Genomic DNA, 26771 nt, shown 5'->3' on the forward strand with positions numbered 1-26771 from the left:
TCACCTTACAAATCAATCACTTCAGTATCTGTTATAGCAGCTGTCAACACACAAGGCTTTATTTACAAAACAGGAACGAGTGTGCAGCTTAAGTTGAGCTTAGTAATTAAATCAAGCTAAATTAAGGCGTCGCCTTAGAAGAATAAAACAGCTCTGTTGCATATACACTGCGGGTCGTTGTAAATTGATCCAAATCAGTATGATTGCTCTGTCCTTGGCTCTCATGCTGTTGTTTGCACATTAGGTTGCTTTTTAGAGACATCTGACCTTGGATTCTAGCACCCAGGCTTTCTCATTCCCACTTCCATAACTTATTTTTATTCCCTTGAGTCAACACCACAATCATAAAGAGAAAGATGCAGAAATAGGGGGAACTTGTCACTTTATTAAGAAATTAAAGAAATTATGAAGAAATAAAGAAAATCATGAATTTTAAACTGCAGAACGTGTCCTTTCAGGTTTACAGAGGCCAAAATTGTCAGATCATTTAAGCTACAGACACAATGCACGTCTTTAGAGTGAACGCACGAATACTGGGTGTTGAGGGGGTGTGGGAGATGTCAACTGAGCTTCAAACTCTGTCAAGCACTTGAGTGAAGTATTCCTCGTGCGAAGACCCGGTATATCGAGCCTTCCTTCTGGCCGTGAATGGTCGACATGTGAGACCTTGTTTTGAGGAGGTTATTCTGCACCATAATGTACGTAAAGACGAAGCGCTTGGTTAATGCGATTGGCAATCTGTGATGCTGAAAGTCTGGAGTATTCGTTACCTCTATGGAGTGTATTCCCTCATTTCAATTCCCTGATTAGATTTAAGCCAGAAAAGAAGAAGGATGTAAGTCACTTCAGCAGAGGAAATATTCGAATACTACTTATGCTTCAGGAGAACTAATATCCCTCAAAACGTCTCTCAAATCTCTCAAAAAACATTTTTATTGATTCTGTTTTTTCATTCGAATAAATCGACCGTTCAGCTACATAATGATTGCAAAGAGAATGAGGAAAATAGGGTCTTTCTTTGAATCCAGCGGCTGTGTCCAAACACTGTAATGTACAAATGGGGTTTAATGACTTTGTGCTGGGGAGAAACAACAGGAAGCTAAGCACACTGTTGAATATCACGTCAAATATGATATTCAACAGTAAGTTGATTGGCCAGCATGGCTGTTTTGTACTTAATGAAAGGTTTCCCATCCTAAGCATGGGAAAACACTTTAGAAGAGAAGCCAGTGTCCCGTAATAAAACATTCTGAAGTTGAGATATCTGATGAGGACCCATCTGTTTATATCCTCCAGGATTGCATACATACCTTTGTTATCTTGAGAAGTGACTCTAAAGAGTGAATGGTGAATGTTAGCTGTTTTTTTTTTTTTTTGAAGGTTCAAGAACTTTTGTGGTCTCTCCCAGTTTGTCTCCAGTACAGATGAACTTTGCGTTTACAGTCCTCCAGACAAAAAGACTAAGAGGACCAGGATGAAACTGCTCAGAAAGTTTTACATGCGACAGGGTTCATTCACCTATTCAGAGCTTGATTGCAAAGTCTCTCTCTCTCTCTCTCTCTCTCTCTCTCTCTCTCTCTCTCTCTCTCTCTCTCTCTCTCTCTCTCTCTCTCTCTCTCTCTCTTTCTCTTTTCTCTCTCTTCTTTTTTCCACTAACATCCATTACAAAATAGGGGGCTGGTATGTAATAGATCATTTATCCTCTGAATGTATGATATCCTGTCAACTCCTCATTTGTCTCTGAGTGTTTCTAATCTGAGATAATCCCGGTCAAATCCTTTGATTGTGTGTTTGGACGCGATCCATCCTAGAAGAAGCAGTTTAATGGGTTCCATGGCACTTGGTGTTAAGTCATTTATCTAGTAAAATGACCAAGGATGCTTGTTTTAATAAGAGTGCGCTTCATGAAAAGTAGAGAGACTAGCCATTTAATTAGCTAAAGTGAAGGCCTTATTTAACTCTCGTTCAGACATATTCCAGGAGATATGGAAGATTTTCCACCGATTCTCTCCCACTCTCTTTCTCTCCCCTTCTTTGGAGGTTTGCTTGCTGTCTCTGCTCTAATGAGGTGCACACTCTGCCAATTCCAGCATGCATGTTTTAAAAGCTTCAAAACTCTGGCAGGCCCTTCTTACATCATGGCTGGTTATATAAAGGGAGTGGATTGGGTGCTGCTTTGTGTTGCTAGGCAGCAGACATTCCACATCTGACACTGAGGACTGATGGGTCTGTGAACTGGAGACACTCCTCCCGTTTTATCTATCCTTGTCTGCCATTTAACTGATCTGGGAATTTTTTTTTCTTCTTGTGTGACTGTTAAACTAAAGAAAAAGGCAATCACTCTTACCTGAAGGTACTTATGATGGCAACGTGATCATCCCCAAAATGGAAAAATAGCATCTGGAACTTTAGCTTCTGTTAGCCAGCAAAACCTATTAGGAGTTGTTACGTATACTTTGTTCTTGCTGAGTTCGCTATATTAGATGCAGCCATGGCATTAACGGTGTCACTGTAGTCTATGCCCTCGCGGGAACCACGCTAGACTGAGAGGGAAGAGGGTCTAATCATATTAGCCCCCAGTTAATGGATTTCCTCAAGGAACCTACAGTCAAAACACAGCCAGGGCACAGGCCAACATTACACCATCCGGCAGGCGCTCCACAAACAGGCCTCTTCTGCACAAAGCCATTCATGTGAGGTCTATTACAGATAGCAATCAGATGAATGCTGTAACTGACACTATAGACATTATCATAATGGTGCGTTATTATTTGTCATTTTCACAAATATGACTACATGACCATATATTAGGTAAACAAAGTAATGAGATGTTTATAAAAATGCAGCGAGGAGGATTTTCTCCTTATCTTGATTATGCATTGCAGCATTTCATAAAAAATTAATCGCATCAAAATGGAATAAGATGCCTCATTTTCGCAGGCGAGTGCTATAGGATACATATAGTATATGATTTCCAGATCTAGGGAAACTTATTGCTTGGTTGCAGCTGTCCACATAGGAGTGGCCATCCTGCACCTGTCCACCTAAATCAAATTTCAGCCCATGTTTTGGGAGATGCAATCTGCCACATAACCTTGAAATTGGACGCGAACCACCATCACTCAAAGCCTAATGTTTATCAAGAGCCCCCTCACTGTGTGGCACTATCAACGCTTCTTGATCTTCGTGAGCCAAATTTTTAAAAAATTTCTATATATATTTTTAAAGCATGGAGTAGATATGAATGGAAAAAAAATAGTAGAAGTGAAATAACTCGTTTTCAACTGAATAACAAAAATGACAAAAAATGAAGCAGAGGATGTATAATAACAACAAGTTGATGATGAAGATAAAGAGGTCCACATCTTTCACTGTAATGGCAGCAGTGTGGTAAAATAAAACAACAATAAAGGGGGAAGATGAGAGAAACGACTCTCAGTAACCTCATATGCTTGCCAACCTAAACTAAGCACGTTTCACATAAGGTACACTTTAACCGCAGATGTGATCATTATAAAAAACAGGGTGTGTACAGGCATAAAACTACTAGAACAGAACACAGCAAGCTCTCTCAGATTGGAACTGCACACTAGTAAATGTTTGCACACTAGTAAACTGCTTGTTAATGCACTTCCTGAGTAGGAAGGACTGTTCAAGAAAAGGGAGAGCTCCGATTGGCTGTCCGTGTTCCTATTTCCTGTGTAAACAGAAACAGTAGACTACAGCTGCTAGAAATATTTGGGGCCTGTCTGTGCGTTGGCATGTGTGTGTGAGTCTGTTGCACGGTCGAGCTAAGGTGGAGAAACAGATGTTTAAGGGCACAGCGACGTCCTCGGGGGAGTGTGTGCTGACAGAAGGCTGCTGGGATATGTAACGGGAAGAAGGAAAGTGAAAGTGTTTGGGAAGCATTAAAACTGGGAGGTGTCACGCGTGCACAACAACAGCAGCTTCAGGCTGGGGAAGGATGGACACCAGGCATGAGGTTCCCTCCAGCAAGCGCTCTGAAGATGCTGGCAGCCTTACCACTGCAGGTAAGTTACACATGAGAACAGTAAGCACAGTTTTCTCTGTTATCATGCAATGTCAGAAGTTCAGGAAAGTCTCAGAGAAGTGTTTTATTTTTATTGACCAATTTATAGTCTCTGAAACAAACACACATGTTGCTATGGAGTTGCTAGACCCTGTCTTTGGATTCTATAATGCTGAAAGTGTTTAGGTGTATTATTAGGAGTGGCCTATTGACATATTTATTCAACCTGTTGCTTCTAAAACCTAAAATCCACTCTCTGACACACACACACACACACACACACACACAGAGGGAGAGAGAGAGAGATATGAATGAAGAGTCTAGTAACTAGGCTACTCTATGAATAAGATACTTTTCTGCAGTGGGCTTTCAGGGGGCAGATTATACTAGTCTGATGTAATACATTGATGTACATTTCATTAGAAGTATTAGAGTTTATCCAACGTTTGGACTACGTCTCCCCATCTGAATAAGTTCCTTCTCCCGTTATTCTGGTTATTCTTGCTTTTTCACTCTGTTAACTGCCAAAACTCTGTTCAGTTCACTGTTAGCTGATATAGAAGTGCTGGTAATAGCATACACAGCCAAAATAGTGGGTTTTTTAATCACATTTTTTAGTTCATTAACTACAAAAATGACTTTTTAGCTCTCAGCTACATCAGACACACACTGTATATTCAGATTGTTCTCACTAACAGAACCTCATATAAGTTGGAGCAACAGCCTTGAAAGTGAGAAACGCTGCAAAATGAATGTCAGTGTGAATATTCACTAATGAATATTCGTTGAAGGTATAGGCTTAGTGTAATTGAATTTGCCTGTCTGGGCCTTTTTTTAAACTTCGATGAAAACATATCAATTGCAAATCAAATGAGTCCTGTAATTATGATCATGGCTACTAAACATAATAAAAGTAATAATTAAGAGAAACATTCAAGGCAGGCTGAGCCTCTTGTAAGGAGAAAATAATTGCATTCATATGCATATTCATATGTATTCATTGCATATGCATTCAGAAGCTTTCATTTCACGTTCACTGCTATTCACAACGGCAGTCTCATGTTCTCATATTCATATTCAAGATTACTGCAAAAATGTTTCCTGTTTGTTAGGTAGACAAGATATTGCTAATCGTATCATATTACTGATCATATTACCATTCAAAGCCAACAGACAGATGGTTTAAGAGTCTGATGGTTAAGGAAAGAGGGGGGAAAAACAGGCCCAGCCAGAATCTGGTTTAATTGGAAAGGTTCCTTTAACCAAGAATACTGTCAAATCAAAGCTGCCAGACTCAGGCCCCATACAACAGTACGAAATCTTCTAAACGTGGATGCCTGTGTGTCTAATTGGACCTTTCAAGATATGGAGTGTGTTTACAGACGTGCATCATACTGTCTCCTGGGCTCGAGGCTTCCGGTTTTCACGTTGTCTTCTCACCTAATAAGGTTGCTGCTCATGTTCTGTTGGCGAGCACGTTTTATTCTATCCAATCAGATTGCTGCTTTCACCTCTTTACTGGATGCCAAATTCTGTAGGTCTAGGCCTTTTCTGACCAATATTACTGCAAGTTCATTTTCAGGTCAGGAGCTCAATCAGATTAATGCTACAGATAGTACGGTTCATTAAGAGAAAAATTCAGATATCTACCAAGTTTAAGAAGAGACAGACCTGTTCCTGTCTCCTGCTGCTCCCACGTCTGGTCCACGGCGTCTGGCCTGCCACTTATCCTCCGCACGCGTCTGATCCGTTGCACCATGTCTCCGAACACTGAAACAAGTGAACCGAATGGCCTCCTCAGCATAGCCGTGAGCCTTGCGCGGCTAAGGGGAACTTAGGCCTCCCTTGCAAATTGAAAGGGCATTAATGTTTGCTAATGGACTGACCCCTCGTGTCTTCTGCCACAGTGTGAACAAACTGACTCGAAGCCCCTTGCTCTACCACCACAGATGAGAGTGAGGATGGCTAACATACGCCCCTGCAGGAAAAGACAACTGGACACTTTAAAGGTGCAACAAGGACCTTTACCAGCTGTTTGCATCAAGGGAGATGTTGACAGAGACACCACATTCTAAGAGACATGATAGATGAAGCCATATGGCCGAGCCTCACACCCGTATTTGGATGCTTTAATTCCATAACACAGTCCTCTACAGTTTTTTTTTCCAACGGCTTTTTTTTTTTTTGCCTCCTGTTTAAGCCAGATGGCTGTCACATGGGCCATCCCTCACCCAGTCTGGCCTCATTCACCATTATTCTTTCTGTAATGGGGTCATTAACAACATCGCTGATAATTGAATTTAAAGTCCTCCTCCATCAGCCTGCCACGGAGCCTTTAGTGGGGAATCGGCTCCTTCTGCATTGATTCTCCAGCTCCGCTCAGATGTTTGGCCCACACGCTTCCTCCAGGTTTCTTGGTCAGCTGACTTTGTGGCCTCAATGGCTGCCTTGGGCTTTTATTCCAAAACAGAAGTCAAACATTAATCTGAGAAGGACTGTGTGATATGTTAATTTTTAAGAATACAAATGTTGGCATTTGAGACCTATTAAAATGATTTCCTACCATAAAAGGGAAAAAAGTTCCATGTTGTACGTGTGTAAAGAAGGGAGAGGAAAAAAATATTTTCCTGACAGGTTTCCTGTTGGGTGTTCTGATGATCTTTCCAAGAAGCATTTCGCTATTTCCCTCCTGAAAACATTCACTCCGGCTTTTCCCACACTCCTTCTAAGGCCGCATCTGTTTAATCAAAAGAAACAGTGATACTCTTAAAAGAAATGCTATTTTAAGTCACCGTACCGACATGAGAATCGTAATTCTGACAGGATGCATGTTGGCTGTTACAGTGGAGCTCGGCGTGTGACTGAGAGAACATCAGGATGGTGCGTCTGGAGGTGACAACCTCACATTTCTCCTTCAGGAACAGAGTAACGGGCGCTGACATCTGCAGGGAAGTTTTGTTAATCTGTCACAAGGCGTTTGGAGACTGACTCTATGCGGTTGGTTCATTGCTAACCTTGTATTAGGAAGCTACACACTCAGTGACGGAGGAAGTTGACAGTTAATTACAGGAGGCACGGATCCGCCAGAGACATGTCACAGCTCTTTTTTTTGCCGTGTTATTCCATTGTTGTTGTTACAAGCTGCTGAGATGAGTCTGTTTTGCTGTGTGATAGAAAGGCCCCGAGGGTTTGCCATAATGATAGCAATAAGCACACGCATCCTGAACTAGAGAGAGAGCGAGAGTGTGAGAGAGAGATAGAGAGAGAGAGAGAGAGAGAGAGAAGTCTTGTTTGGTAGAGAGGAAGGTGACCTTGCTGACATTTTTAAGAATGCACTTCAAGTAGTTATGCTCTTGTTTGGCCCCAGCTGTTTCAACACCCCTACGGGCTGGAATTAGCAGTGCGTTTGGCCTGGTGGTGTGGTTTAACGCGCAGCACGTGTCAACCTGTGGCCTCGCACGCGCGAGCGTGAGATAAAGGGGGGCATAGGAAGTGGGTGCTGGGGGTGCTCCAGCTAACAGGTACAGGTGGAGGTCTCGGAAACGTGGAGAGAGACGGCGCGAGCACGCCGCGAAAGCAGCCCGTGGAGGCGTTTTGGCCGCAGAGCCTCAGAGACAGGCGTTAACACACCACCCCGACACACACACACACACACACACACACACTGCCAAGGCAGCAGATATTGGGACAGTGTCTGTCCCGACTGCCTCACACACTCCTACACACTGACACCAGCCTCTTCACAGCCTCTAGTTAGTACACAGTAAACACTTTACGCGATCACTTGAAAATGTCATTGTCGTACACATTTTTTTCTCCGCCCAGAAAGCACCACAGTGCACTGGGAACAGTGGTACGAACCCACAGCGCTCCTGTGGAACGGCCTGCGCCATAAGAAGGTCAAAGGTTGCCAGCAGGGCCTTTCTCTTCCTCATCTTCATCTTCGTCTTCTTGCTTGGTGGGGGAAAAAAAGCCCCAGTCCTATTATCACACTGATTCAATTGCAGTTTGACAGCATTAGACTCAGAGGATGCATTGTGATCATTCCGGCTCATGTTTCAAGGCCACGCGGACGTCTAATGAGGCCTGGCTGGCCGTGTTTGCCTGGTCAGTAACAATAAGTGCTTACAAAGGCTGCGCTGGATTTCAATCACAGCTCGTACACCTAATTAAATTTCCTTTATGGCTTCTGAACGACTATCTGCAGTACCTGAGGACACAAAGCTCTTTGAGGAGAGAGCTAAAGGAGACAGCAAGCCCTGAAACCGCAGTTTATCTGCCTGTGAGACAAGAACGCTAATGACAGGTAACCTCAATGTCTTTCTAAAAATCTAGGGAAGCATCCCAGTGGTGCGCTGGGCCTCAGGAGGCTGGAATAACAGCCGGGCGAATCAAAGACTCGATCGGGCAGATTGAAACTCCGTGGGCAGGGATGGTGCTTCGGGCCACGCCAGTCAGGCCGTTCACGCTTGCGCGCACCTTTTATGTCCGCCGAATGTTAGACAAGTAGAGTAACAGCTAGAGCCCAGGGCGGTCGCGCAGCAGCGGCCTGTGAGGCGGTTGTTGGGCTTGGTGTGGGTACGGCCTTGCCACAGGTCTGCTGAGTGTTCTTATGCCACAGCCGTGAGTTATCTCTGGGTCTGTTAAATCCCATTTTTGATGTAACTTAAATGCTGACACCGTGGAACTGCCAAAACACACACATGCATGCGTGCGCGCACACACACACACACACACACACACACACACACACACAGATAGAGAGAAAGTGAGATAGAAAAAGTTAGAGCTAGAATACAGAGAGGGAGAGGGAGAGAGAGAGATCTGAAAGTTTAGAGTTTAACGATAGCATGAAATCCAACAATGCAACAAAAAATGAAGGTTTTTTTTTTAAACTTAAAATAAGATATAGCATTGCAGTATTCTGTTAAAATGAGTAAAAAGGGTACCTGCAACATTGGCCGTTACACCTCAAACTATATGCAGCTTTTTTGTCTAACCAACAGAATAATGTATGTATGTGTATACAGGCACTCAGTGTTAGTGAACTACTATAACAACCTGTACTTTCTCTGAGGTACTTAACGAAGAACCACAGCACAGCAGAGCTTCACCTCCCGAGCTACTTTATTACGACAAGCAGAATGACAATGTAATATGAGATTACACATCTGTTTTTCAACTCGCTGCTCACCAACAGTTAAAACGTTGCTGGCTTTCTACCTAATGGATTCAATGCACTGAGGAGTGTGTTACCCTGCAGTGTTATTCAGATTTGTAGCACTGCATTCACTTCGCCGTTCAGCTTCTGATTTCTCTCCAACTGAAACCGATTCTGTCACAAAAATGTGATTATATTTTTGATATCCAGAAAATCATTCTGTAGTACAGACTGTGTTTCCACAATTGGAAGGACCGGTTATGAAGAGGCACTGTCATGAATGAAAAGATCTATTGTGATCAACAGCAACAACACAGATTCATTAAGTCTCATTTAGGTGTTTCTGTCCAGAATTTTTTCCATAACGTTCCCCAAACGTGGACGTTATGTCAGATGGTCGTTGTGGCGTATGTGGCAACATAAATGGAAAACAGAAAGGCCAAAGGTCAACTGTGGACCAGTCTACAGTGCAGCCGATGAGGTCACAAGCTGGTCGGGTGAGCTTGTCAGCTCACAGCCGGAAAGGCCGCGTGTGCTTCCTGGGTTTGCTATGCCTCTGTCAGCTCTGCACTTTCAACACAAGGAAGCTGTTTTACGAGAAGCCTGCAAACGTTGTCTTCCCGGCGCCAAGTCCTGCCTGTTGGGAGGTTTGTTTGTTCTCAGGACACTCCACGCGACGCCACAGCCCAGAGCATGCCTGAGACAACTGCTCTGAGCTGAACCGCTGTCATTCGCGCATTCTCGCTCCCTGATGAGCGATCGTGAATTCCAGAACCGAGGCTTTGTTGGCGATGCAGGAAATTAGAGGCATGTTGGGAAGGAGTGAGAGAGAGAGAGAGAGAGAGAGAGAGTGTGAAAGGGGGAGATTATGAAAATCTCTGCAAAGTCAATGCTTTGTGCTCACCTACCCACTCCCTGTGAAGACTGACTTTTCTGAAGTTAGTTGTAGTGGCCCAATAAGAAAAACTTTTTCTCCACGTGCTCTTCTCTAGACAGGAAATGAGGTGGACGACTGTGGAAAATGTGAAGAGAACAGGCAGGAGCGGTCCATGCCAATGCAACGGCAAAGGGTTTAAACCAGGAGACGACGGCACTTCTTAAACGGGCTGTTTCCCAGCGCACAGGCGTAGGCCAGATTCACTCAACACGTTTACAAAGGCTGAACTCTTCAGTACCTCCAAAAATGATGCAAACTTACTGGCCAGAGTTCATGTCACGAAATTGGTTTAAAAATTGAACCGATCAAGGAAAAGTCGGTGGGCAGAACTCGTCTGACTCGATGGCTGGCGTTTGATAGATGACCAAGGAGGAGGAGCTTGGGGTTTTCAGGGATGAAGTCTGACGATTTGCCGCTCTACAGCAAAGAACAGGCAGGGCCAGCAGAGAGAGAGAGAGAGAGAGAGAGAGAGAGAGAGAGAGAGAGAGATACAGAGAAAGCGAGGAGAGAGAGGGAGAGCCCATTTTGGAGTTGGGAAGAGGAAACTCAGCACACTGTGCTGTATTTATACATGCAGCTAAAATCTCACTTAATGGGATGCACATAGCTGAGGAATGTTGCTCTAAATGCCATTCGTCAGATGGCTGGATACGTGCATACTTGTGTGTATGCACAGTTAATGTGTTATTCGAGTGCCTTCATTAGCACTTCTGAGTCTGTGCTCATTAGTGTGCGTGCGTGCGTGTGCGTGCGTGTGTGTGTGCATGCGTGTGTGTGTGGGCAGCCTCACTTATGGGGGTTAGGAAAGGACCTATGATTGGTGGGAGTAGAGTCTTATCAAGGCTGACAGTATTTAATAAAATTATGAAAAGCTTCAGTCATGGTAGCACTAAATAAGCACCTCACCAAGAGAGGGAGGCTCCATTGAGAACAATGAAAAAGAGGGATGGAGAGTAAGAGAAAAGGGGTCACTTCTCTCTCAGGAGATGAGATGTATATGTATTCTCATTACTGCACAGCTTGAATCACACGCACTTCCTGTCTCACAGTGGTACACACAGACAGACACACTCAACATACACTAAGCTATGTGGTTTAACAGCATGCCTACACCATTCCTTTTGGCAAACAGCTGTCAACATCGTCAAAACCTTCGGCAAGTCTAACACTGACCCCAACACGTCACATAATAATAATCCTTATGCTACTATAGTGGACTTGTATTGTTGCAGTGACCTTTTCAGAATTTGACACAGCCTGTCCCAGTAACACTAACAGAGCATTCTGTTTATGCAGTGGAGCTGAGCACCTTCTGAAGAGACACAGGTCCTGAATCGCAGGGGCTCTCAGACTACACACACGCAGCCCTTCGCTTTTAAGTGCCAAGTGTCATTCCTGGGGTCCAAAGCTAAAGCAGACAGCCACGTCTTTACACGTCTCTCACAAGATTTGCCTTCTCGGGGCTCAGGATTAAAACCATATGCTTTCCTTTAACATCCTTAACGTTCTGCTTTATCAGAAGCAAACACAGCGGCTCTTAGCGTTTCGGGTCAGACAGAGAAAGAAAACGCTTCCGTGTGCACGACCTTAATCTTTCAACAGTCCCCTCAGATCACCGAATTCAGGCCAAAAGTTAGTGACGAAAACTTTTCAGCAAGAAGGACTGGCGGATGGAAAGTGTGGGGTCTACGCGTGCGCTGTCTGAGCCGTGATCTGGATGCGTGACAGTCCGCCGGGCCGGGCCAGACCGGGGGGTGGGGGTGGGGGGACCTTTGAAGCACATAGCGGCGAGGTCTGGAGACGGCCTGCCCGGCCTGACGGAAACCAGACACGCCGAGACGCATCCCTCCTCCGCTCCTGCAAGAGAAAAGGCTCAAGGAATTAATAACAGCTCCCATTTCTTCCTCAGAATAGGCCCGGAAACCTCGCCTCGTCTCGTAATTTTGTGTAAACAGGGAAAAGTAAGTAAGGTGAATTCATGCACACTAGTGACATGATAAGAATGAAATGTGATGAATTTGAAACAGATCTGTATTTGACATTTCGGCTCGCTCTCAGATACAGGGCAGCCATGTGAACGTGTGCTGTGTTTATTTCAGGGGACGGTTTTTGAGTTATTATCCCTATGCTCACTCAGACGTACTAATTGAAGTCTCTTCTTCTGAAATCTAAAATGGATGACTTATTTCAGAGCTCCAATACGAATTCTCCTTATAGTCCATAATATTTGCACAGCAAATTAAACTGAGATAATGATTTTTTTTTTTCCCCCTGAAAGCACTTAGGTGTTAATGGTTGATTAAGTGTTCATTAAGGAACAGTCATTGCCTGATGTGATTGCTTATTTTTGCCGCAGATTGTTAATTTGTCCTATGTTTACGGCTGTCCCGTATAATTTTCCGTTTAGATTCTATCTGAGGCGGCACCTCAAGTAAACGTGCCTATTAATGACGACAAAAACAGATTCAAGTGAATCGCTGTTAGGTGTGACAAAATGACAAATTGACAAGGTAATAAGCAGCTTGAGTGAGCCAAGGCATACAAGATTTGCTCTCTCATCTGCCTCTGCATGCCCTAATCAAATAATTGCACAGCGTATGGTTAATGTTGTGCAAATGATTTCTGTATTAACCCAGTAATGGACGGACACTAGAGAGTGCCACTGTACTGTGTTCAGCACTAAATAATGAGAATGGCTTCATCGTTATTTATCAGTGCTATCTATTACCATGTCTTGGCTTCTGCACTCTCCCACCAGTATTAAATGTGGTTAAAAGTGAACCGATCTTGTATTTGCGTAGCGTACAGTCCTGCGTCTTCCTCTTTTTCAAAGGACCTCTTGCTCAGATACGATGCTCATAGGTGGTAATACTCTAACTGACCTTGTGAGGGCACACGTGTGGGTGTTGGCATTTATTCTTTTATTTATTTCTTGACAGAAATGGCAGAGTGTTTCATCTGCAGAGATGTGCGGCTAGCGGAGGGGCTGAGGAGATTCTGTGACTGCAAGAACCTGCTGGCCCATCACAGCTGCCTGCTCACCTGGGTCACAAAGGTAAAGTATACACACACACACACACACACACACACACACATGCGCACACACACACACGTGGACACACGCACACACGCACATGCACACGCACACACGCACACACACACACACACACACGCGCACACACACACACACACACACACACGCACTCACACGCACGTGCGCACACACACACACACACACATGCGCACACACACACACGTGGACACACACACACACGCACACACACACACACACACACATGCGCGCACACACACACACACACACACACACACATGTGCACACACACACACGTGGACACACACACACACGCACACACACACACACACATGCGCACACACACACACGTGGACACACACACACACGCACACACACACACACACACATGCGCACACACACACACACACACACACATGCCAGTGTTGACCAAACACTACATCCTTCTGCGTGTATTTGAATGTTATCCTATACATGTCCAAAGTGCACTTCTGTGCACACAGTTACATTAGCATGTGCATGCGAACACCCTCCACACACTCGCCACCATCCCTCCCAGGGCAAGCAGGAAGGCAGCTTACATGGTGTTTTTCTTTCCCTTGGCACTCTCTCGATTTGTCTTTTTTAATTGAGGTAGCTCTCAGAGCGGCTGGCTGGGCATGGGCTCTCCGAGTGGTCGCAGGTGTGAGGGGTCATCTTTTATCTTGCAGTCAGGGTGGTGCGCACGCCCCTGCCACCACAGGTCCTGCAGCTGGAGCCAGCGTGGGTGGAGGTGGTGGAGGGCTGCTGTCCTCACCCTAGGATGCGTAGGGCAGGCTCAGTGTGAGCGGGCTCGCTAATGAACGAGCACGCACTGTCGTCCATCATCTGCGTCTCGCCCCGCTCATCAATAGCCCCGCGCGGTGATTAACTGCAGCCGATAGGTGCTGTGGTTAGTTCTGTTTAATTAAACCCCGGCACGCTTGGCGCAAACACAAATGGATTCCAACTGCGGTGAGAGACGAGACTCGTCCTTAATGGGGCCAGGAGACCGAGCACTAAAACTTTCTCAACTTGCGAACTCTAAAGCATTATGGGAAATTGATGCAGAGGGGAGCATCTTACCTTGCGGCGCAGTTTTTATTGCTAAAATAGAAAAGTGTCTCTGGCACATAATGCATCTCCATCAGGCAGGGATAGCCCAGGCAGGAGATTAAAAAAGGGAAGTCTCCTGGTATGTTTAAGTAATGGCGGTAATTATCAGGACCTCCCAGTATGGAAGCGTGGAAGGAGAATAACACGGGAGCCAAACGCCTTTTGTTTGTGCCTGGTTCTGTTTAGACTGTGACTAGAATCTGCCAGCACACTGATCAGTTGTCCCAGCAGTTAATACTGCTTTAAGGGCTTTGGGTCTTTTGATGGCGGATGGGCTGAAAGTCTCACTAAAGCCTGTTTATACAGTGGCCTCCCCTTAAACACTGGCTCTCTGATTCTGAGACCACCACAAATCCTACCGTGCTTTTCCAAAATTGTTGCACATATTGTCAGATCTCTCTCTCGCTCTCTCTTTCTCTCTCACACACACACACAAACACACACAAACACACACACACACACACACACACACACACACACACACACATTGGTCTGTTGTTTTCCACATAAAATTAAAACCAGCAGATCTCCGTTACCATCATACCTAAACTATTCCAAAACAGAGACTCAAATCCACAGCAAGATTATGGTGATCAAAGGAAGCATTTTTCCAAAGTGACAAAGAGTGTCAAAGGATTTGTCTTCATTTTATACACTACTTAGGCCATGCAGGGAGAACCATTTTTCTTCTTAAAAATAAATGGATTTTCTTATTGTACATGCAGGAATAATGTATATAACATACACAATGCACAATAATTTCTACCCCGTTTCGGTATATCCACTGCACATATAGCTGATCAGCACACATGAAACACTTTCTTTATTAGTGACATGTGCTACTGTATTGTGCTTATGGAGCTCTGAATTCACCTTATGTGCGTCTGTGTGTGTGTGTGTGTGTGTGTGTGTGTGAGAGAGAGAGAGAGAGAGAATACACCTCATGTGTCTCACACAAACAGTGTGTGTTTGTATACCTCATGTGTGTCTTTGTGTGACTATACCTCATGTGTGTCTATATGTGTGTAAATATCACTTGTGTGTGTGTGTGTGTGTGTGTGTGTGTGTGCATATAACTCGTGTGTGTACATGTATGTGAATATACCTCACGTGTGTTTATTTTGTGTAAATATACCTGGTGTGTGTAAATGTGAGTGAGTATACCTTCTGTGTGTATGTGTGTGAATATAGCTGGTGTGACTCCATTCCTCCAGATGTGTATAGGAGAAGAGAAGAAAGGGAGAGGAGAGAAAAGGAGGAGAAGAGAGCAGAGGAGATGAGGGAGTGTCTCAGACAGTAGAGCAGAAATCAGTGATTGATTGACCTCTCACTTTTGGTCTGATGTCCGAAAGCAGGTCAGGCATATATGCATAAAGTACCTCTCAACTGCATTTGATACAGCTAGAACATGTGATCCAGTGATGGTTTGGTACAGCTAGAACATGTGATCCAGTGATGGTTTGGTACAGCTAGAACATGTGATCCAGGAATGGTTTGACTAGTGAGTGCTTTGTGCTATGGGACTATTGGTGAGCTCATGGACTGTTACTACTCTTAAAAGCTGCTTTTGTGAGGTAAGGGTTAAGAACAAGGCAAATTGCATGTGCTCCTCTAATTTCACTAAGAACATTTGCTGACTAGTTGTTATGGCAAAGCACTAATCTTGATCCAAACAGAGAAGGGCAAAAAAGGAGAAAATGCTTAAAATGCTTTCTCTTTTGTAAACATGCTCTTCAGACGCACGATCTGGATCTTACTAGCTTTGGCATGTGCATTGTGTGTGACATAGCAGAGAATAAGTTGCATATACATGTCATTTTTTTTTTTTAGGCCAGTTCTATTTGGTCAACCCCTCCCCATCCTGGCCACGCTTGGAGAGACAAATAGCATGGTGAAAAACTAATTAGCAACCAGGAACTAGTTAAGAGATGGCCTCGGAGTGCCAGCCGAATGCCAGAGGCCTGATTTAAATATAGGGCCGGAGTCAGTGACTGAGTGGGCCTGGGAGACCCTGCCTCCTCTAGGCACACCACACAGTGACCTTTGACCCTCATTAGAAGGAGGGTTGCCCCTGGTGGAGTGAGACCCTCTGTAGTGTACAAGGGCGTAGGAGACATTAGTGCAACCGCAATCAGGTATGTGGGGTGTAATATCAGGGCCTACCAATTCTGCAGAGAATAGAGAGAGACAGAGAGCAGTGTTTTGGAGGGTGCGGAGGGGTGTGTGGGGAGGGGTAGGTGTGGGGGGGTGGGGGATTGAGATACCACAGAACAAGGACTACACCGTCTATTACTGCTCCAAATAAAGCTCATGTCAAAACCGCCGCAATCACTCGCCCCATATAGCCACGTATAAATATGTTTTCCATTCCTTATGAATAGGTTGCCATCTGTTTTCAGTCCCCTGCAGTTAATGGAAGTGGTCTTATGTGAAAAATAATACTCTTTCCCAAATATGTAATTCAAGCCATATGAAATAGACCTCAAAGTTGTGGAGCAAATGAGAAGAGGAACAAAGTCCATATGATTATAGTTGGCCAAATGCAGAACAGTCTGTAAAACGCTAACAACTACATTTAGGCTGCGTTTTATGCAGGCCTCCCAGATGTGGACTTGGCTAAATAACGTTTAAGAATTTTCAAAGACCCGCTTGTTAAGATAAAATAGTTTTATATGTTGGATTCAATAAAGTTACCATTACTATTCTTTTCTTTAATCAAAATGCCTTTTGCGTTGAATATCTTCTATTTAGAATAACTGGGTTAGCTAAAATAGAACATAATCCATTAAATACTGTGTTGTTTATGGTCACTGAGAGCAATGCAAACCAACAAAGGAAACTTTTGGAGAGGGACTGGTCCGTTTTAGATGCTCTTTATGTGTTTATTTATTTTAATTATGTTTTTAAATTGTCCCCTTGTCAAAAACAATTATAATCCAAAAGCAAAACTTTGACTTTCTTCCTTAAAATGTGTCGTGCTTGCGGGGTTACCTTGGTATGCCTGTGAAGAATGCGCGCGGTTGAGCGGGTCCTGCGCGTGCGAGCGCAAGCAGTGAGAGTAATCCTAAGTGGTTGGGTTTAGATGTCATATTTCTCTCTCTCTCTCTCTCTCTCTCTCTCTCGGTTTGATAATTCCCATCATTGCAAACATACATGCATTTCCATTCATTAGCCAAACACTCTCAGCAATCAGGCCACTGTGCCGGGGGCAACAGTCCTCTTGTAAAATCACATCGCTTAATAGCACTGTTCTATAATTATATGCCATTAACATCTATCAAAATGAGCTCCCACATGTCATGCATATAAGCTCTGGGTTTAGCAATTGTTTCTCTCTCTCTCTCTCTCTCTGCATGTCTTTCCATTACTGCGTCCAGCATTAACAGGGATAAATCCTAATTGCTAATCCATAACATTTATACTGCAAGGCCTTTAATTATTTAGGTAATTAATTTTAGTTATATCTTGTTTTATGGACCACACACGCTCTTTTGGTTATTGCCAAATTACATGTAGCATCTAAAGTACTGAAAAGTAAATGATGTGTATGTCTTCCGTTGCCTGACGTGAAGGTGAATTCTGGACACAATGGTGCTTAAATGCTAATAACTCACTGTGTGCAACGGTTGAAGCATTTGTAACCCATTCTGTGTTTACTTAGGGGTTGAGTCGCGAGGATCGACTGAGGTGCAGAGCTTGCAACAGTGAGGTAAGTTTCTTATGTGCATTTATGCATCAGTAAGGCAGGTGTTCCACACTTTAAAAAAATTGTTATCATGTTGGTACTTAATATGCTGGTTCTCTGACAACGGAACTCGTATTGACTCATCTCACTCCGTCTCTCTAGTGCTTAGGGTGAAATATTTTTGCTTTGTCGGCGTGCGTGCACTCTTATGGCCGAGCTTGCTCAAATGCATCTCCATGACGACTTTAGTCAGTAGAATAGTTTTAGTTTTTCTGCGCAGTTAAATACAGAAACAGATAGTCTCTCCTTCTTTTAGTGCCCTGCCGCCAAGATATTGTGAACTGTAGATATTGTATACTGAAGATGTGAACCCTAGTTACAATACGGCACCGGGCCTGCAGCACAGAAGTGCGTGAGCATACATGTGATTACGGATTCAGCAGTTGGCGTGTGTTAGTTCTGTTCGGTTCTCCCCCCAGCAGAAAGTATTTAAGTCTTTAATGGGACATTCCCTCTTGGAAACAGACTGAAACATGAGGATCCAGTCCACTAATTGCACTAATAAGCAATCAGCTTTCTATGTCTCTCTGACTGGGCCAGGTCTGTGAGCGGCCATATTGGTTATGCCTTCCACACACCTTATGATTATCCACTGATAATGGGCCAGGGCACCCGTGGTGGAGGGTGGGAAAAATGATCATAATATTTGGCATGGGAGGTGAGCAGCGTAATTTCCCAATGCATATTCAATCCATGAACTCAGATATATCTGCCCCCCCCCCCCAATACGTTGCTGATGCTAATGCATGGCTGTCTCAGACAACCCTCCTGGAGCTCATTTGAGAAATGACAGCTGCTGATGTGGTGACACATGGGAGGTCAGCGGTTCGGTATGGAGTGCGTGCTTGTGTGTGTGTGTGTGTGTGTGTGTGTGTGTGTATTGTTGGTGGCCCATGTGATCATTCCAGGTGTGTATTCATTCTAACGCACTGACTGAACTCTGGTTAAGTCTCTGGACTGATATTTCACAGGGAGTAGAGATCTCCCTTTATGCTCACATCGAGCAAACACACCAGCAGGCAGCTTGTTTAGGTTCTGTCTCACTGAGGTTTAAAAAATCTCCCTTTCTGTCCTAAAATCCTTCGATTTTACACTTATGAAAGCTTTCCATTTGAAACTGGCCTTGGTATCCAACCGTCTAACCAAATCTTTTAAGAAGCGTTTGAATGACAAAATTGACTTAACTCATGTCTTGTCTTTTCTGTTTTTACGAGCCGTCCCCAAGTGTAAAGGCCCCTGAGTGAAAGCAAGCACATTCTTCTTCTGCTTCCTGTGAGCGAGTGTGGTCCAGTCGTCTCTGTGTGGGTGGTTGTGGAGACTCTGGTTCACTGGCAGGGATTTGCAGTGGTGGGCTGTGTGTATATATGTGTATATATGTGTGTATGTGTGTGTGTGTGTGTGTGTGTGTGTGTGTGTGTGTGTGTGTGTGTTGGGGGGGGGGGGAGAATAGGTGCATTTTATTCTTTGAGAGAAGACACGATAGTTATGATACCATACTTTCTTAAGTCAATATTATTTAAAAAGCCATGTCTCTCTCATGTCTGGCCCGACTAGACATCATTTATTACAAAATCTATACTGATCTCCCAATATAAAGTTTCAGGGCATTAGCTGCCAGGTTAAGTGCATTTTATATGTAAGTATATGTAAGTATGTTAAGTATTAAGTGCATTATCTGATTATTTTTATGCAAATACTAAATTGGTGACCATGGGCCATATAGCTTTAAAGATTCTGTTTTTGGTTGTTTTGTGTTGAATGCGGTTCAACTAAACAATCCATCTAATTACTGAGATATATTTACTTTTATTTTAAGGTCATGTCTGATCTCAGAATTCTCTCTCTCTCTCTGTTTGCCATGCTCTATGCCTTTGTTTTGTCTTTTTCATTTTTTTTTGTCTTATTTTGCGCCTTGCAGCACCTAGTGGCCTCCAAGAGGCTCCATAATGGCTCACAGACGCTCCCACCTGACCAGGGTAATGCGGCCCAATACCCTTTAAATGGGAGTCATTTTCAGCTATTGTTGGCTTCATGAGCCTCGGGGCAGCTGGAGGAAGCCGGGGACACTGAGCGAGCAAAATATTTTGAGAGAAGCGCAGTGACGCTCATCTGTCCAGCATGCTGCGCGCACAGCCCCTCGCTACAGCCCGCCTGGGTTCGGTCATTCCGCACACGTTTAAAATCCTGTTAAACTCACAAACGCAAATACGAGCGCTCTGTCACCCTCTGCTACACACACACACACACGTGTGCGCATACACCCAAACACACATGCACAAACTGCTTTCTGAAATTAAGTTGGCCCTCCGGTCACACATGGTTACAGCCAGACATATCTCAGTCTGTCAAAAGCAGACTTATTATCTGCTTTTAAGTTGTGATGAGTACGGATACATGAAGCCTATATATATTCAGGTAAACATTCCAACAGCAGTCTTATTACAGCTGTGCTTCACGTTAACATAGTTCAACATCTCGAAGCAGACCACTGAAGGCAACCCCTGAGCGCCAAACCAGTGGACCTGCAGGGATGTGTTCCAGGTCTGGAGTTTAGTCCCGGCTCTGTCATGCGCCTTTGTTGAACATTTTGTCCCCTGAATTTGTGTTTCTAGACCCACAAAAATAGCAAGCCAAGGTAAATGTTAGTCTTTCTGTCTAAGGGTGAAACAGCACTTCCTGCTTAACCTCATGTCACTGAGACATGCTGCCTAAACAGAACTGGCACAGGGTCAGCGGGTCAAGTTATGGATTAGAAATTGGTTTTGGGAGGTCTATAGAAAAGTCTATAAATGCAAACTTCCCCTCATGGACACGCGTGTTCTGCTTGTGTCCAGTTGGGGGGGTGAAGATATCAAATATTAACAAGAGCAGCGTATGTGTGAAAGGCAGCTTATTGAGTCCTGGTGTGCTGTCCCAGACCTGTGGGACAGGCCGTTATGCCCGATCCCACTGATGAGGTTTCGGCAGCCTCTGCGCTCAGATCAGCTAATGCATCAGCGTAATAACCATTTAATGTCTGCATTATGGCACCCATTTAATATTTGCTCTCAGAGCGATGCGCGTCCGGATCAGCGATGGCTGCTGTGATGATAATGATAATCACACTGTCCCAGGCTGTGAAGCAGTACATCACCCTACTCACCGGTGGTTAACAGTAAGAGCCTTTAGCCATTATAGCCACAGGGAAAAAAACCTCCCTGTAATTCAGTTAATGCAATTTCTCCCTTTAAAGCCGTTGCCATTTAAATTCACTGCTTTCTGTTAATACTGCTTTTCCTTGTTTTTTCTTACCCCCCCCCCCGGTCTTAGAAAGTACATTTAAAATGTTGTCCATTTGCATGTTTTATGCTAATTTGTTAGGGCAACGAATGCATTAATTTCATTAGCAAATGGCCTCAAAGCAATAATTACCAGAGTAGGTGTGTCACAAGCAATCATGTTAAAATTTGCCAGTTAATTATTAAGAATTTGTTCAGCGGGACCCAGATTTGACATGAGTAGCCAAGGTTGGGGGGCGTTGGATGGTGGGAAGTAAGTGAATGCTTTTCAGTGGCCAGATTAAGGAGCTTGTTGTTGTGTTATGGGTTGGAGGAGTGGAGGGGATTTTCTCTTTGCATGTTGACAGTGCACTCTGTGGACTAATTACCACAAATAGCACCGGCCCTGGTGCTGCTCCTCGCCGAATCCAGCAGGGTGTAATTAGAGGAGAAAGGGGGACGGGCTGGTGGAACGACCTCCTCTCCCGCCGCTACGAGTCTGGAAAGCCAGAGAATGAGAGGCCTCCTCTCCTCCTCCTCTCCACGCCTGTCAGTGCTAGCCAGCAGACGGCTTGAGGACAGACTGGAGCGTTTGTGATAGGTGGTGCCGTTGCAGCTCTCTCAGGCTGGTGACCTAGGAATGCTGGGTAACATATGCTGTGGAGAGCAAACGTCTGATTTGTGCTAGCCAAACCTGCTCTGGGCTGTAGTCACCTTGTTTTAGGCTAATTACACTTCAGTGCCTTGTTTTTGTGTGTGTGTGTGTGTGTGTGTGTGTGTGTGGCAGGGGGGACAGATTAAGCATTTCAGCCACAGTTGATGCATGTTTTCCTTTGGAAGTTTCATCAAAAGCAAATCTAGGCTAATAGGACACCAGGGACACAATGCACGGGAGTGATTATTTGAGTTGCGTTTTTTTGCGCTGTTTTCTAAGTGACTCGGAGAGTTAACATCAGCTGGTGGACTCCTGCTCCACCCCCGGAATGTCGCGCCGGTCCCAACTGCTTCCTCTTTGAAGAGGACGTGGGCACCGGGGCACATCTCTCTCCACTCTGACCATAAATCTCCAGATCTTCCTCTTTAAGGTTGTCTCCCTCTGGTTTAATCCGCCGACGCCCTGCGCAGCCCCTTCCTGACCCTCTGTCTCTCAAGTGCCGCCTTAAAGGTGAAGGCACCCCTATCTCCCCTCTCCTCACACTTTTGGAAATAAAATACCACGGCTCGATCCCAAACGGAAGTCGGCTTATTCGCCGACGTGGTTCAGACCTATGGCTGCCAGTTAAAGCGGGTCCCTGCCGCCTGTCTGCCGTTCGGTCAGCCAGTCCGGTCCGTCTTCCCGGCGTGTATCTTAAATGTGCTACAGCCGACATCACTGACGATGACATGTGAATGAGTATGTGACATATACTGCCTGCCACGGGCTTGACCTTGAGGCACCATGCCGCCATGCTGATTCTCCTCTGCGCTCTCTCTCTTCGCCTCTGGTTTTCACTCTCCATTACTCCTATTGCGCGTGTCAGTTTTATAGCCGTGCGCATGGCGGCCAGCGCAGTCTGCGGACCCCGTCTTCATAACTGACACAAAAGTAACTCGGAGGACTTTTATTTGCTGTTTACAAGAGTCCCCTTGTCCTTGCCGAAGTAGGTGCGGGCTTAGTTGGCGCACGTAGGGGGCGGCATGTGTTTCTGGGTCCGTGGTCCTGCATTGGTATGGACTGAGTCCAGCTCAGCAAAGTCACAAGGTCACTAGTGGAATAACAACTCAGTGAGGCAGCTGGCCTGAATGAATAAGTCCAGATAGTAGCTTTAATTTACATCAGTAGTGCAGCCCGTCTGTTGCCACGGTACCATTCCAGCAGTTGGGTAAAGCTAATTTACCTTTGGTTCTTTAACCCCTCTGCCCCTCCCCCACCCCTTCATCCTGTCGAGTTGCCCCTCCCCTCGCTCCGCTCATTTGAGTTCAGGAATGGGAATGTCCTGGGGCTGTCTCAATCAGACGCACCTTTAATTGGCTCCGGGGCGTTCAAATTGAAACCGATGGCGGATTAATAAAGCAACAACTGGTTTGCTTTGCTGGCTTGTAGCCGTGGAAACTAAGGGGGAAAAAAAACGCTGGTAGTTTCCAGACTAGGACACATTTTAATTGCAGACTGGAGGATGCTGTAGTTAGTAGATAGGGCTGTCTCCCTTTTTCGCTCTATCTCTCGCGCACACAGAGAGCGAGACAGAGAGAGACACAGCGACAATGTTACAGTTGCTCCTAATTTCTCAAGTGGTCCAGAAGTGTGTGTGTGTGTGTGTGTGTGTGTGCACTTTCACTGTGCACATGGGTGATGGGTGGAGGGTGATGACAGGGGAAATGGACCTCAGGGCAGCACACACACACACACACACACACACACACACACACACACACACACAAAAGGCCAGGTGTTCAGCAGTGGAAGCCTCTCCCCAGCCCACACACACACACACACACACACACACATGTCCATACACACGGCTCAGGCTTGTCCCACACATCACAATGCTGCAAATCTGCAGAGTTTAGGCTGGGCTTGGCTGCCCTGTATGTTTTGACAACTGCAGATGAAAGGATGGTGCAGGCGTAGCGCCGGGTCACAGATAAGGTCTTTACAAGCGAAACATTCTGCCCAAATGCTGGTGCTGACCTCCTGACCTGGAGCCTACCCTGCCCCAGCAGATGGCCATGCTCACAAGAAGCAACATTCTTTGCAGTTAATGTAACACAAGATCTAATGAAGCACTGGATCTATATTCAGAGATAATTAAATGATTTATTATAAGAAGTACTAAGTAACGCTAAGAATAAACGTCACTCGGACATGATTGAATTAAACTATATAAATTGTTGCCTTGTTGACAAATAAAAAGGTTAATGGATTCAATGACAAGGGTTTGTCTCAGGGACCTTATGACCGGAGTCTGGAATCCACAGGAGGTTTGTGTCTTCTGGGGTGTGTGTGTGGGTGTGTCTGTGCATATGTGTGAGTATGTCAATCACAGGCTCGTCTGGTTAGACACAACCCTCTCTGCTTTCATACACTGAGGTCATTGAGCGTTAATGCCAGCCAGCAGTGTTTAACATTCTCCTAACAAGCCACACAAATTCACAGACTTTACACAAGAATACAATACGGCTGAGAAAGAGGACATGTCAGAACATGTTACGTACCATTATTATTAGTTTTCTTTTCTTTTTTATGAAGGAGAGTCAATTTTACATTACAGGTCATTTTAAAAATTGTTAATTCAACTATTTCTGAGGCGAGTATCCAAGTGGCTTAAATCATGGCTGTCATAAATGCACAGTCTAATAGTTCTAGGTGGAGTTCAGTCCCGCCTCCCACTCTGAGCCCCGCCACTGGGTGGAGACATCCATGTAATGGGTGCTGGTTTCCTTCAGTGTTGACACACGGACCTTGTAACCAGCCCCAATAAGACTTGTTTTACTTGTGTGCAAATCTATCCCGTGAGCCGCTGCTCTGTCGGTGGCTTTGGGGACACCACGCCTCATGGCTGCGGGACAGGTGCGGGAGGAGTGGTTGCGGGACAGGTGCGGGAGGAGTGGTTGCGGGACTGGTGAAATAGCCAGTGCCTGGTGGCTGTTTACAGGCTGTCACTCGCGATAATGGCTTATTTTGAGTCCTGATAGGGATCGGAAGCAGGAAGACGAAGACTACGGATTTTAAAATGTTGGAGGGTACTTGGGAAGAGCATTAATGTGGTATAAGTTACATGCCAGTCTCTGCTTCTCAGCAACACTCACCTGTCAGGCATCGTTTGATTGGCTGAGTGACACTACACTGCTAAATGTGTGAAGGATCTCGTCTCATTCTTTCCTTCTGCACTCCATTACAGCGAAATGCGCGTTGCATTTTGTTACCGGGCTAATATTCTCTTTAATTAAATCTAGATTGATACATGTGTGCGGAGATTGCACATTACACTGACTGCATATCAGTTTATATGATAAACTATGTGGAATACATCCATTCACACCAAAACACCGACAGCTACATGACAAAGGGCACTTAAAAAGTCTTATGAATAATTCTGATTACTGAGCGATCTGGTTTTTAGTGCAGCTGTAAATCCACTCTAAGCGACTCTGTCCGTGATGCTCCCCGAATGCGAGCGGGACGGTCCCTCCGGTCGGCGCGCTCCGGCCTGGCCTGACGTATGGCTCCCACAGCCGCGACGGAAGTGGCGACGTTGTCTCGTTAGCATTCTGATGTAAGCTGGAGGCTCAGTGTCAGATGCTCTCCAGATTTACAGCTCAATTTGGGAGCCACAGATCGGGCTGAATGTGGCTGTGGGCCGACTTCTAATGAAAATACCAATCCACAATAGTTCTATTTGCCACAAGCAAAATGTTAATATCAGAGCACAACACACACACACACACACACACACACATATACGCACACGCACATATGCATACATACACGCATACATGTGCAGAAAAAAAATGCAATAAAAAACCCCAAAAGAGGTTTCTGGGTAAAGAAAGACGAGTTCGGGGGGGGGGGGGGTTGTGACATCTGCGGTGAAGGCAGCCACTGCCAGTGTGCCTCGAGCTCAACGCTGGACACCGAACAGCTCGGCAGCGCTCGGCGTGGATTAGCAGTGACTGGCCACAGAACTCTGGCCTGCCGTAGTAACACTGCTGGGCTGGAGCTTCTACCTGTAGGCCTCCCTGGAACAGTGTCATATCAGATTACCATTGGCCACCTGTATTATGACGGTAGAGTTGCTGTCTGCTGCATTTAGGTCACATGCTGCACGAGAAACAAAGACGCGGATGTCTGGCAAGCAGCTCTTAACTCAGGGCAAGTTTTTGACTGGCCAACTCTTCCATTTGGTGCCTCTCCGCTCTGCCCTCTGGCACTGAGTAAATTAAGGGCTTTCTGTTCTACTTCGATTTTCCAGTGGGCCTCCAATGTCATGCTTATTTCGGAAGGATATTGCCACCGACTCTTACAAATAATGAAGGGAAATGAGTGCATTAGTGTCTGGCCGTAGTAAAAACACATTCATCCTCAAACTCCACGTGAATCACCCTGTGTAAAATTGTCTCTTTTTGAATAGCCAAAATAGATTTGCATAAGCTCTGAATTGGAAGTCCTGCTCAGATGCACAGTATTGTAAAACATACACATGCACGCATACATGCCCACACACACACATGCACACACGACCGGTTCGTTTGCGTCCATGTCTGATGCAGTGAAGCATCAGTGACTATGTGTATGATTAAGTCATAATTTTCTATGGCTGGTTTTTCGTGATCTCGTGCAGAGAGGAAATGGAGAGGCAGGACACTGTTCCCAGAATTCTGAGCTAACACACTCCCAGCTAACACACTCCCAAGCTAACACACTCCCAGCAAAGACACTCCCAGCAAAGACACTCCCAACAAGCACACTCCCAGC

The 26771-nt window shown here is 45.1% G+C and overlaps 1 protein-coding gene across 1 annotated transcript in view; it reads left to right on the forward strand.

Annotated features, from left to right (window-relative positions):
* The first annotated feature begins 3712 nt into the window (after positions 1 to 3712).
* Positions 3713 to 26771, forward strand: part of LOC113584538 — a 73331-nt gene continuing 50272 nt past the window's right edge. The window contains exons 1-3 of the mRNA XM_027021514.2: positions 3713 to 4031; positions 13068 to 13183; positions 17976 to 18023. Coding sequence (XP_026877315.2) covers positions 3965 to 4031; positions 13068 to 13183; positions 17976 to 18023 — 231 coding nt within the window. The 5' untranslated portion in view covers positions 3713 to 3964. The remainder of the gene's footprint in view (positions 4032 to 13067; positions 13184 to 17975; positions 18024 to 26771) is intronic.

The sequence above is a fragment of the Electrophorus electricus genome, chromosome 3 (genome assembly GCF_013358815.1).
Source record: "Electrophorus electricus isolate fEleEle1 chromosome 3, fEleEle1.pri, whole genome shotgun sequence".
NCBI classification, from domain to species: domain Eukaryota; kingdom Metazoa; phylum Chordata; class Actinopteri; order Gymnotiformes; family Gymnotidae; genus Electrophorus; species Electrophorus electricus.